This window comes from Vanessa atalanta, chromosome 14, assembly GCF_905147765.1.
Source record: "Vanessa atalanta chromosome 14, ilVanAtal1.2, whole genome shotgun sequence".
Classification (NCBI taxonomy): domain Eukaryota; kingdom Metazoa; phylum Arthropoda; class Insecta; order Lepidoptera; family Nymphalidae; genus Vanessa; species Vanessa atalanta.
In genome coordinates, this window is record NC_061884.1 from 4,241,727 (window position 1) to 4,254,874 (window position 13,148).

General features: G+C 31.7%; 1 protein-coding gene across 1 annotated transcript; it reads left to right on the forward strand.

Annotated features, from left to right (window-relative positions):
• Window positions 1-419: 419 nt before the first annotated feature.
• On the forward strand, window positions 420-11,927 carry LOC125068623 (diphthine--ammonia ligase). The gene is made up of 14 exons (XM_047677862.1): window positions 420-824; window positions 1,129-1,313; window positions 1,474-1,547; window positions 1,739-1,844; window positions 3,354-3,523; window positions 3,790-4,292; window positions 4,998-5,182; window positions 5,846-5,977; window positions 6,576-6,737; window positions 7,305-7,470; window positions 8,209-8,310; window positions 9,198-9,382; window positions 9,990-10,169; window positions 11,775-11,927. Exons 1-13 carry the CDS (start codon window positions 710-712, stop codon window positions 10,143-10,145), a joined length of 2,241 nt encoding a protein of 746 aa, XP_047533818.1. The 5' UTR covers window positions 420-709; the 3' UTR covers window positions 10,146-10,169; window positions 11,775-11,927.
• Window positions 11,928-13,148: the final 1,221 nt, after the last annotated feature.

The following is a 13,148-nucleotide window of genomic DNA, read 5'->3' on the forward strand; positions in this document are numbered from 1 at the left end:
ATAAATTCGGGTTGTATAATTTTTTATAGTAAAATTAAGAACAGTATTAATAAAATAATCATTCGAAAAAAGTTAAATGAAAAATTTGCCATTTATTTTTAAAAAATCAATATGTACTTAAATAAATACACTAGTATTTATTAAAAACAATTATTCAATAAAATTACTTATTTAAGTTAAATTGGTAAGTATGTATCTAGTAAAATGTTGCCATTTGTATTCATTACAAATCTAATTTATTGCAATGTTTCTTGATTTCGAGTAAAATTAATGGTTATTTAATTTTTATATTATTTTAATGAGGCTAATTAATTTTTGTTATATTTTTATAAGTCGTAACTTTTTGATTGCATAATAATCAAAAAGTTAAGAATCAAGACCAACATTATCACTGTTACAAGGGTGACATATCATATCACACAAATGACATTTTGTTGAGCTTAAAAGTAATTTTTTCTTATTTCCTTCTAATTAAATAATGTTATCTTAATTTAGATAATGACTACACTGTGATTTAGTTTTCTCACTGGCTTGCTGTGAAGTGGGCTGAAGTGGGAGATGAAATGCTTATTTAGCATAAAATATGGTGCTGTTGTGAAGGATACCGCATTGTGAAATAGTCGTATTGTTTTTGCACAAAATAGTAATTATGATTGTTATGTAATTAATGTAAGTTTGTAACTGTTCGTGATATTGTACGTTTACAAAGATGAGGGCGGTCGCGTTAATAAGCGGTGGAAAGGACAGCTGTTACAATATGATGCAGTGCGTCGGCGCCGGGCATACGATTGTAGCCCTGGCCAACCTCCAACCGATACATAAAGGTTACTATTGTCATATAATATACCAATTTAGATTAATTTTATACGTATCTATAATTTCATATATCATTATTGTATGTTTATAAGATGTTTATGAAATTGTTATTGCAAATGAAAACTATTTATAGGTTTTTACCAACCTGTAATAAATAATTATGTATACTTAATCTCTAACTAATCATTTCAATAATAATTAAAATTGTTACCATATTTAAATAAAACAAATAATTATTTCAATTTCTAATGAATATTAGTGTAACAACTATAGTTTCTAGTTATTTAATATATTGTATAACTTATATTGTAGATGAACTTGACAGTTACATGTATCAGACTGTTGGGCACCAGGGTATCAACCTTTATGCTGAAGCAATGGGACTACCTCTCTATAGGGAGGAAATTTCTGGTGTTGCAATCGATCAAGGGCGAAACTATAAACCAACCGATAATGATGAAGTGGAGGATTTATACAGACTATTGTTCAAGATAAAGGTACTGTAGAATATGGAAGAATATTCATACCAGATAAATATTTTGAAATATGATAAAGTGATAGAGGCTTAAAAACCAATTATTTTAATATATTATTGTAAATTTATTAAGTATATAATGTAAAGTTAATAAGAAATATATATGCTCTTTTTTATTGTAGGGTGAATTAGACATTGAAGCTGTGGCCTGTGGGGCTATTCTATCAGATTACCAAAGAATTAGGGTAGAGAATGTGTAAGTACTATTTAAGTTATCAATATGAATAATATTTTAAATGTATATAGCATGTTTAATTTATCATTATTTTACAATTTAAAAGAGATAATAAGAGCGGAATTGAAAAAAACATAGTTTATTGTTTGATTTTCCATAACACTTCATGCACTTTCTTATTTCAAATGTTCATTTGGTACAAAATTTTTTAGATGTCAAAGGCTCGGGCTTGTGTCACTTGCTTACTTGTGGCGAAGGAATCAGAAAGAACTACTTCAAGAAATGATTGCAAGTGGTGTTGAAGCCATCATCATCAAGGTTAAATAATTATTTTGTCTATTATACTAATTATTATGTTATTCAATTTTATAGTAGTCAAAATATGTTTTTATTTTTGTATATATTATTAAAGCAATGAAACATAATAATTTGTAAATACAATATTTTTACAATTCAAATTATGCTAACTAAACATCAGATTGACTCTATAGCTTAATGTTAATTCAAATAGACTTGATTTGAGATGATCTGGTAACATCCTTAAAAGTTTAGAACATACATACAAACATATATGTCTATATTCGACCGGTTTAGTTAAAAATAATTATATTTACTATGATAGAATTATTTTATTGCAAAATCATTTTGTAGTGTTGCTTCTATATTACACAATGAAGGTCTCCTCCTTTCCTCCTACTGTCTAATTTAAGCTAGGTCAATTAATGAGTCTTATATACATATATAGTAAACTATATATGTACATCTATATAATAATTGATCTTCTAATTAAAGCTGTGCATTGATGGTAAATTAGTGACTTAAATAACAAATTGTTGACAAACATTATTGTCATGTTTTATATTATGCTAAAATCATTTTCAAAATATGCAGCATTTTTGCTCTAAGTTTAATGCATATTGGTTTAGTAATTTTTCCAGTTTGGCAAGACAAAATAACGCACTCATTTAATAATGTAGGTAATGATTAAGTAGATAATAATAAGAAGTTAAAATATTTAAAGTTTTTGTTGAAATAAATGACACTCAAATGTTACTGACATTGATTTCCTCTTCTTAATAGTTTCATAATTGTTTGTAATTAAGATAAGCAAGTGTGTTTTACTTCTATTTAGATAATATCTGTGTCATATTTTAATATATGTATGTGTGTATGTTTGTGTAATCTGTCTTATGTTATCATAACTTCGTAATATTGTAAATATATAAAGTTACGATTTGACAATTGGATATCTTTAAACTTTGATTCTAGGAACAAGATACAATGAATCAAACTATTAGTACATACAGTAGGTATATTTTCCAAGTTTTCCATATTGTAATTGAATATATTTGAATGGATTCTAAGTAATTTTATAAAGGAATTAAGCTATCAGAATTTGATAAAAAAAACTTAAACCTTTCACCCTTTTTTAATAAATATTTAGTGTAATTTATTTGATTTATTCAGAGAAGTTGCTTCAATAATGATTTGTAAAGTATTTCTAAATTATGAATCCAATTGCGTAAAATGAATTTAATAAAAATATAATTAAAACGAATTTACATCTATACTAGAAAATCAATTTGTTATCTCAATATTAATAATATATCTTTGTTTGTAACAATCAGTAACAATGTATTCATGTTTTATGCTCTTGTTTAATTTAATTAATGTTTATGGTTTTTGTCTTATTAAAAATATTTAAAAAAAAATAAGCTGTAATAAATGTTCAGTATTTATTATAATTAAAAACATTGTATTGTTTGAAGATTGCCTATGTGTAAACAGCATTGTTAAAAACATTGCAATATACTTTGATCAATTCAGGTGGCAGCCTTAGGTCTGGATCCCAGAATACACCTGGGTATGACAATCAAAGAGATCCAGCCCCACCTTCTAGTCATGCAGGAGAAGTATGGACTCAATATCTGTGGTGAGGGCGGCGAGTATGAAACTTTTACCCTAGACTGCCCATTATTTAGAAAGAAACTAGTTATGTAAGTATATTTTATATTAGATTTCATTGTATTATATAAAAATTAGATGTTTTGTTCTTATTTGTAATTGATTGTTTACTTGTAGTTGATACTTTGAAAAGTTAATAATGCAAATACAGAATACAAACTGTCCTATTATGCGCCATGCAATTATATAATTATAATGATAAATTTATCTTTTTATGAAATGCTTAGCAAAAAATTAGAAGTAAATTAAGAAAAGACACTCCATGTAAAATTTTCAATTTGTCAATTTTTCTTTACAGAGATGAAAAAGAATTGGTAATACACACGGAGGACCATGTAGCTTCAGTTGGGTATTTGAATTTAAAACTACATCTAGAACCTAAAAAAAATTGCGATGGAACAATAAAACTACCTCCAACAGTGAAAAGCTCATTAGATTTTATAAAAGATTTGAATGATACCGTGTTTAGCGACATAAGTGATATAGAACTAAGTGAAACAGAGTTAGAATCTTTCGAGAAGTTAGAAAAGGAAGAAAAGATAAAGCAGAACGAACTGAACCCATTGCTCACTTACTCCGGGGACAGCCCTGCTCTTCTTCAAAGCATAGATACGGCTGATAGTAGTGATTCAGTAGACGGTTACTATTACGATGAGATGCATGATCCGGACGATATGCATCCAGTTTTAGACCATAGATCCATATATGGTAACAAGCATGGATGGTATTTCATCGGAGGAATTGTCGGTGAAGGTGTTGATACAGCTGTAGCCACCGCCGATGCTATGAAGAAACTCATTAGTAGGTAAACTTGTTCAGGAGCTTTTTCTGATAAATGTGCATTTTTTTTTATTTTGTGTAAAGAAATATTCCGTTGCTGATCTTAGTTCCTTATCCGTATGAGGACAAGGCTTAAGGCTTATTCGACTATACTGCTCCACTATGGGTTGGCAGATACACATGTGCCATTTTTTTCTACCGACACATGGAACATGCAGGTTATCCTTACAATGTTTTCCTGTCAGTGGTGCCAGGATTCAACCCAGAATCACCGTTTATGAGCTGCGTGTTGTAATCACTAGACCATCTCAAGTCAATCTCGACAATTTGTGCATGTTCTTGTGTAATAATACATTTATAATTAATCAATTATTGTATTGTATCTTATCTTTGACATTTTTATCTTAATATTAACGAAAATTTACTATCTGTATGTAATAGCGATTTATCATGTAATTATGAATTATCACGTTTTCAATTAACTCCTGAATTAACTTCATAATTATATTTATAATTAAATAATGATATTTTTAATGAATAGAAGACAATGTTACTTTCTTATCTAAGAAATAATTTATTTTAAAAAATATTCATAAAGTTACACCATATAGTTAATAAATATGTTAAACGATATAACATATAGTAATTTAAAAAACAAAATAGTTTTATTGAATTAAATGTCTATATGGATAAAATTATCAACGGATATTATAACAACAATTATAGGTTGTCTCGACTCTGAAGGCTTGACCTTACCTGAAATATGTTCTGTGAACATATATATGCGGGACATGGAACAATATGCAGCACTGAACGCTGTCTACGTGGAAAATTTCTCCTTTCCGAACCCTCCTACGAGAGTATGCGTACAGTGCCCTCTACCGAAGAACGTTGGTCTCATACTGGACGCGGTGAGTAAAATAAAAAAAAAAAGTAAAAATTAGGTGTTGAGCAATTATTTTACTTGATTTTGATAAGTCTGAATGCCCTAAAACACTGCATAAAATAGTATTTACTCCAATAATTAAAGAAGATAACTTAACAAACCTTAGACTTACCTATTCCATACGGTTTGCTAATAGCTCTGCTATACTGCTATTAGTTCTTTATTAATATATATTTATATATCATGTGACATCATTCCACTTATATCATATATGTACGTTACATTAACATCATACGTTAATTAATAATATAGATTAGTTTAGATCTCGTCCAGTCATTTCAAGGTCAAAATTATTTATATACTCCTTCCGTTGAAATATGTTTTATTTTAATGGTAAATTTAATCCAATGTCTAATGTGTAGGACGACCTCCGTGGTCGAGTTGTGTACACCGGTTTTCATGGGTACGCCACTCCGAGGTCCCGGGTTCGTTTTCCGACCGAGTCGATGTAGAAAAAGTACTTTCGTTTTCTATGTTGTCTTGAGTCTGAGTGTATGTAGTACCGTCGTTACTTCTGATTTTCCACAACACAAGTGCTTTAGCTACTTTCATTGGGATCAGAATAATGTATGTGATGTTGTCCAATATTAATTTGTTTATTTAATGTCAATATTTGTATTGTTTACAGGTTGCGTATAAACCAAATAACGTTAAAGATCAAGACTCAGACGGTTGTTCCAAAGAACGTGTGACCATGCATGTACAGGGTATATCGCACTGGGCGCCGGCCAATATCGGACCTTATAGTCAAGCGGTTAAGGTTAGTTTTTATGATACAATTGAATGAAAATAAATATTTAAAAAAAAATGGTTCATTACAGCAAAACGATGTTTAAGTGATATTTGTTTTACATTGATTACATGTGTTCGATGACTTAAAATCTACTATACAATATTGTGTTTTGTTTACTACATATGAGTGGACTGAAGGTCAGATAAATAATAAGGAAATTACTCGAATCGGCGTTACGAATTAGCTCGTAGATTTGTATTATACATTGATATACATCCAGGTAATTATTGAAATTCACGCTAACTAGACTTACTTAATTGTTCAGCGATCTAACTTAAATTTTCACATTGACATTGAATTTAACACAACAGCTGTGTTAAAGCCCGCTATAAGAAATTTACTCATTTGCAATTTAAATAAAAAGTTCAAATTGTGGCTACAATTTAAACTTTGTAAGTACAACTTTGTAAGAACAAACAAATATCACCTGTTGAGTATTCATGGGTAATGATCGCCTTCATACGCATTTTTACGCTGCCTGCGCACACCTAATATGATAGTGACTCCAAACGATTGATAGTGAGTTGCACCCAGACGAGTTTACACAGTCTCCTCGTGTGGTCAGGTGGGCGAGGTCGTGGGCACGTGCGGGCAGATCGCGCTGGTGCCGGGCTGCATGCGGCTGGCCGAGGGCGGCGCCCGCACGCAGTGCGCGCTCGCGCTGCGGCACCTCACGCGCGTGCTGCGCGCCGCGCACGCGAGGGCGCACATTCGCAGCGTCGTACAGGTGACTGGAATATTAATAGTAGCACTAGTACACGTGGAGCGATTGATCAATCGAATTATAGTTATCGTCGCCTCGACCACTGTTTAATTTATATATTTTGCTAAACAGTGGTCTCGCGCGGTTTCAAACGTTACTTCTTCGCCCCCGTAAACAAACCTAAAACGCATTTTTTTTCTACTGGAATATATCTAGAATAGACTAGAATATTCTAGTCTATAGATATATCTATAGCTATAACAGATTAATTTGCAGGTCTAGGTTCAGGCATATCTATTACCGGAGGCTTTAATTACAATATTTCAACATTGCATTATTATACTGATCAGTGTTTATTATTATTCGGAGTAATTAAACTTCCATACTCTTAAGCGACTCATTTCATTGACATGAACCAATATTACCCTGTGAATAATTTGTACAAAACGTCAGCGCGGTGTAAATAACTAGTAACGATACCTTGACAGTTTTATGAGAAAAAACGAACTTAATGTCCTTATATAAAGAAAAGTAAATATTCGAGACACGCTTTGAGTATTGGGTAGCGTTGTGACGCAGCGTGTTGCGCAGAGCGTGTGCTACGTGACGTCGCGCGGCGCGGCGCGGGAGGCGCGGCGGCAGCTGGAGCGGCGCACGGCGGGCGCCATCGTGCAGTGCGCGGTGGTGGAGGCGTTGCCGCGCGGCGCCGCCGTCGAGTGGCACGCCTGGGCGCACACCGACAACAACCGCTTCGAATGTGAGTCGCTCGCACCCGACACACGATACACACACGCCGTGACACGTAGTATATATTTTATTATGTATAAGCCAAAGATTTGAAATAAGTATCTATATAATAGTAATCTACACATTTGCCACGAACCTCTACTCAGCTTATGACCAATTGCACGGTATGATCTAACTTTAAAAGCTCAAGAGCGCTTATTCCGATTGCCGCCTGTCAATTTCTGTCATTTTTAAGTTTGTGTGCGTGTAACTGCGTATAGCTGTATAATCACAAGTACCATAGTCAAACCAATCGAGATAAAGTTTATTCGGTATATATTTTCTATCGGGTTTCATAATTAATTACTGAAATAATTATAATATATTGGATATAAACACAACACACACGACACACACAACACAAATAAAACAAAAACATTGAGTCAAATCTATTGTCATGCTTGGTAAGCTGAAAATATTACGATGTCTACGATTTCTTAAATAATTTTATTATCAACTTAACTTTTTAACTTATTGTCCAACTTTTGTATGATACGCAAGTTTTACAAAAATGCATTTGAAACAAATAATTCTTCAATAATAATTATCTTCAAAATGCATTTTGAACAAATAATTTATGAAATATCATTAATGTTTAGTGAGTTTTTTAATATATGAAACGGTGGATGTTTTTTATTCTATATAGCAAAGCCATCAATTATAAGTTTTTTATAAAACATATAATTTTGTATTTTATTAATTATTACAGATGAAGAAACCGGTTGCAGCGTTGGCGATTATAAAGTCGCTATAACGAGAAGGTGGAATTACGAGAATACAGTCGCTGCTATCGTCTGCTATGTTGCCACGGGTATGTGAACAGTGACCACTGTAATACGAAACGAACGTATCGAATGCATTTGTCTAAGCGTGACACACTAATTATTATTTATATATTTTTGTGGAAACAAACAGTACATACAACCACAAATAAATGTTACATTTTTTTATGTTAAGTTTGAAAATAAGGATTTTTTTGAACAATAGGCACATAAAAAATGTTGTACATAAATATTGCCTTCTATAAATAGGGAATGTAGAACTTTGTGTCAATAAATAACAGGTAATATACTACATTGCTGTGTAGTGAGTGACATTTCGGTATGATTCTTATTATTATGTCAAACTTAACTTTGAACTGTATCGAGAATGTATGAATATATTTTTTTTTACTCACCCTTCGAGTCTCAAAAGCATGGATTTCTAACATTATTTATAATGATGGTAGAAATAGCTAGCTAACATCATCTTGAAGCGTCCTTCAAGCACCTAACGTAGTTTATAAACAAAGTACTTGCACGTAATGGCAAATTAATTAAACCACATAATTACCATGGATAGGTATTTTGTTTATTAAAAAGCATACATTTTTAGCTTTATCGATGATAATTTGTTTAAAAAAAAAAACGAGCTTTATAGTAATTACATATCTGTTACATCTGCCATCTTACTTACTACTATTAGTAAGCTATATTCCGTCGAAAATGAGTCGCTACCATGACGATCATTTGTCAAATCAAACAGCGCTCGGTTCCCCGTATTCCTGTTAAACATTACGAACCCTTTATACGAAATCGAACTTTTTCGCAAAGTGAAACTGGCACTTTGCGCAAATTTACTAAGGATTATACAAAAGATATGAATGAATCTAATCGATATCAAACTTTGCTTTGAGTGTGTGGATTGTACGACCCGTAGGTTCGTCTCCGTCGACGTGCCAGGTGTCGTTCCCGGACGCGGAGGCGTGCGCGCGGCACAAGCGCAGCGCGGGCGGCATGTCGGCCGCCGACCTGGACGACGTGCTGGAGTACGCGCTGCGCAAGCTGCTCAACGACTGCACGCGGGACCCGCTGCCCGCGCTCTACGTGCGGATATTCTACCAGGTACCGCCCCCTCGGAAGATATACCCAGATCGCAGTCGAATAACCCACTCGTAGTTTTCGATATAAATATTATATGCTTTAAAAGTTACAATGTTTGCAATTAAAAAATTGTAAGTATTTTTTATCGCAGAACAAATTGAATAGTTCAACTTCTTTATTGCTATTAATTTAAAAATTCATTTAATTTTTCGTAGCAGTTTAATCTTGTTTTACCCAAATAAAATAAAATATAGTATGCACGTTTTCAATATATAAATAAATTGTAATTATGAATACGTTAGTATCTACATTCCAAACCGGTGGTATGTTTAAGTTTAATTCAATCATATAAAATATACTCGCAAGAGCCTAAACGAATAAAGCATATCGAAGGGGCTAGGCGTCGACTTGTTATCCAACATGATGATTTTCGATATTCCCATCAACTATGAAGCTTTTCGGCTGTCACGTGTTCGTCTACGTCAAATATCGTACATGCTGGCAACGATAAAAAAGAAATAAATCCCAATGAAACTATTTGATGCTTCGACAAGCATATTTTGTTTTTGTATGAGTGTATGTGTACGAAGTGCGATCCGAGTTGTAAGTGCGAGCGCGGTGGCGGCAGGTGTGGGGCGCGCCGTCGCCGGAGGCGCTGCGGCGCGCGGCGCGGGCGGCGGGCGAGCGCGTGGGCGCGCGCGTGGCGCTGTGCGCGGTGCCCGTGTCTGCGCTGCACAACGCCTTCACCTTCCTGTCCATCAGCGGCCTGCGGCTGCAGGAGTGATCGGATGAAAACGAACGTTGATGCGTACGCTCCTCTTTCTATTGTTGCGTCTCCGATTTATGATAGATTTCGTCCTGAGTCTTAGATCATAGATATTACGGTAATCGACCACTCTTTCCATGTAGTTGTTTGAGATTGGTATAATTTCAATCGAAATGGTATATCGATTACGCAACCTATAACAGTACAATATCGTCAATGAATATAATGGTTAGCGAAACAAAGAATATTATTATAGGATTTCTTTGGATTGAATTGTTTTCTTTCATAAAATAGTATTTGATCACCAGAGTATATTTGCAAATTACCAAGATTAATGTAATGTAATGTACGTACAAAATGCCAATGCTCTAGAGAGCTATATTTTTGTAACATTGGATTTTATATATCTAACTTGTACAGCCCATTTCGGGAAAAGCCACCTTTGTACACTTTGATTTTATATTTTAATCTGTAATAAATAAATTAACAGTACATTATCTAAACATAGCCGTAATTGCTTAATTTTGTAGCTGTATTTATGAATAAATGTATCTATAAAAAAATACTACAAATAAATTACTATTGGAGACTCAGTAGCTTAACGATGGATAAAAGTAGAATATTAACAGTATTTGTATACTTACATATTCCATGCGAATTACTGATAGTTCTGCTGTATTAATTCTACACATGTTTGAAATTTAAATCCAATTTACATTCACTTGTAGTTAATTTTTTGTCTGTTATTTTTTTTTCATTTAATAAAACATAGTATTGTCACGACTACATAACTTTGTGAAATTAGTTAATACTACATATGTACCTTAAAAATTATTTAAATATAATTAAGAACTTTATAAAATTTCGGATATGACAATGTATGAAATATGTTTCGGATAAATATTTTATATCTAAAGGAAAATATATTAAAAATTAAAATCTTATATAGACTTTTCAATAAAAAAAAAAAACGAAATATATCAAATTGAATATAAAAAAGTAAAAATCTGGCAATTTTTATTTCGAAAAACATTCATTCTTGAGCGTCACATTCAGTACTGTAAGCTATTGTAAGCTAAAAATTAACGAACCTTAGATTTACTTATTTCATGTGGTTTATAATATAGGCACGACTATATTATGTACTGCAAACAGTTCTTGATCAATATATCTTTATAATACAAGGCTGTCCTACTAACATCCATTTTAATTTTACTGCTAAAGTTCCTGTTCAATTTCATAAACATTAAAATCGCCTTTTTTTTCTAATAATTGTCAGGTTATTATTCAAGATCTCGCTTGACCAATGATATCGCGTCAATTCAATGTTGTTTGTTTGTTTGTCTTTACTTCTGGTGGTTGGTATTGTTTTTTATCTACAATTATCTTTAAATCTATTTATAATAGGTTAAGAAAAACCCGTTCAGTAACCTTTTTTTCTATGTTTGTCAATCGATTTTCTTTTTTTAATATGTGTTATCGATAAAAAAAAAATGATAACACCAAACAGCTTCTGACTTTTTATTAGTATAGTCGGTAATGCGACTGTCTCTTCTCTCGTAAGCTCTCATCGTGAAATATTTATTTGTAATATTTTTTTGAAGTCAATAATTGTTGCTAATATTTATTTCATGGTTTTGTTTTCAGGTATCCAGCCCATGAAATACAAATGCAGATGCTTTATTGCCGTTTTAAAAATATATTTGCTGAATATTTTTCAGTGTTTATAAAATTTTGTTAATTATGCTACCGAGTTTACCATATTTTAAGTCAAATTATATAAATTATTTTTATTGCATATATTTGTGTTTGATTTTCTCAACATAATAAAAACAAAGGGTCAAATTAAATTTACTTTATTTTTTTTACAAAATTGACCGAACAGTGCGAGATTTCTAGAACGTTTACACTTGCATTAAGTAGACATAAAAGTTATAATTATTTCTCTTACAAGTAAGTCTTATTCACCTGTGTCAATAAAGCAATGCGGATTTATGGTGTCGAGACACCGAAACCAGTTGTGTATATCATAAAAAAGTTACATGATTTGATGAAATAATCAGTTGACATCATTTTTATCTTAAAATTGTCACTAAGTAAATTATGATTAATAATAAAGAAAGCATAATTATAAACTAAACTCGATACATTACACTTAATCAGTATTAGTTGAAGTTACTGATTATATTTCTAATACAAGTTATAATACACAACAAACTGGGGATAGATTGCACTCAGCAGTGGTTAAAAGACGATAGCGCGCAGAAAGTATCGTAAGTACAGAGAACGCATAAACTTTATAAAATGCTCCTAAGATGGTTTATGCTTCGATATTCATCAAATTTTAAAGTCAATGTATTATAGAATTGTTTTACAAAAAAACTTAAACCTTTTTTTCACTTCAAAACTGAACACCAACAACATTAGATTTGTTGTTGTATCGTAATAAAGAATTAAACCAAATAAATCTATTTTATTTAAATGCCAAATAGATATATAATAATATAAAAATGCCAATAAAATTATTGGCATAACTTTTATTAAGATTTATTGAAAAACAAATTCTATAAAACGTGACTGACAACCGTACTATAGGATTAAGTCAATCCTTACATATAATATAACAATGCAGATTCACAGGACATTGTTTCGAAAATATGTGTAGTAGTCTTGATAAATCTTGAGCATCGCCCAGGAAATTAATAATGCCTAATTCGTCTATTTAATACTATATAAATGGTTTGAATAAATAATTTCTCATAATCAAAATAAACATACTATACTCTGCTATATAATTTATTTTATAATAATCTTTAATCATTGGGCTTGTACAATTTCCAGGGCGAAGGTTAATAAATTAGAAGATAAAGGTAGCCTATGTTTTGTACTTTGAAATTAAGTCAAAATGCTAGCTAGGTACTGGGACTGAAAAAGAAGAGATTATCATTAGGATTTATTTATATAAAGACTTACAATTTAAAGTTTCGTAACATAATTTTATTATTAAAATCTTATTTCAGA

Coding starts and splice junctions, on each gene's coding strand:
- LOC125068623 (XM_047677862.1), top strand. CDS start 710: ATGAGGGCGGTCGCGTTAATAAGCGGTGGAAAGGACAGCTGTTACAAT. Junction 825..1,128: donor CCTCCAACCGATACATAAAG/GTTACTATTGTC, acceptor CTTATATTGTAG/ATGAACTTGACAGTTACATG. Junction 8,311..9,197: donor CGTCTGCTATGTTGCCACGG/GTATGTGAACAG, acceptor TACGACCCGTAG/GTTCGTCTCCGTCGACGTGC.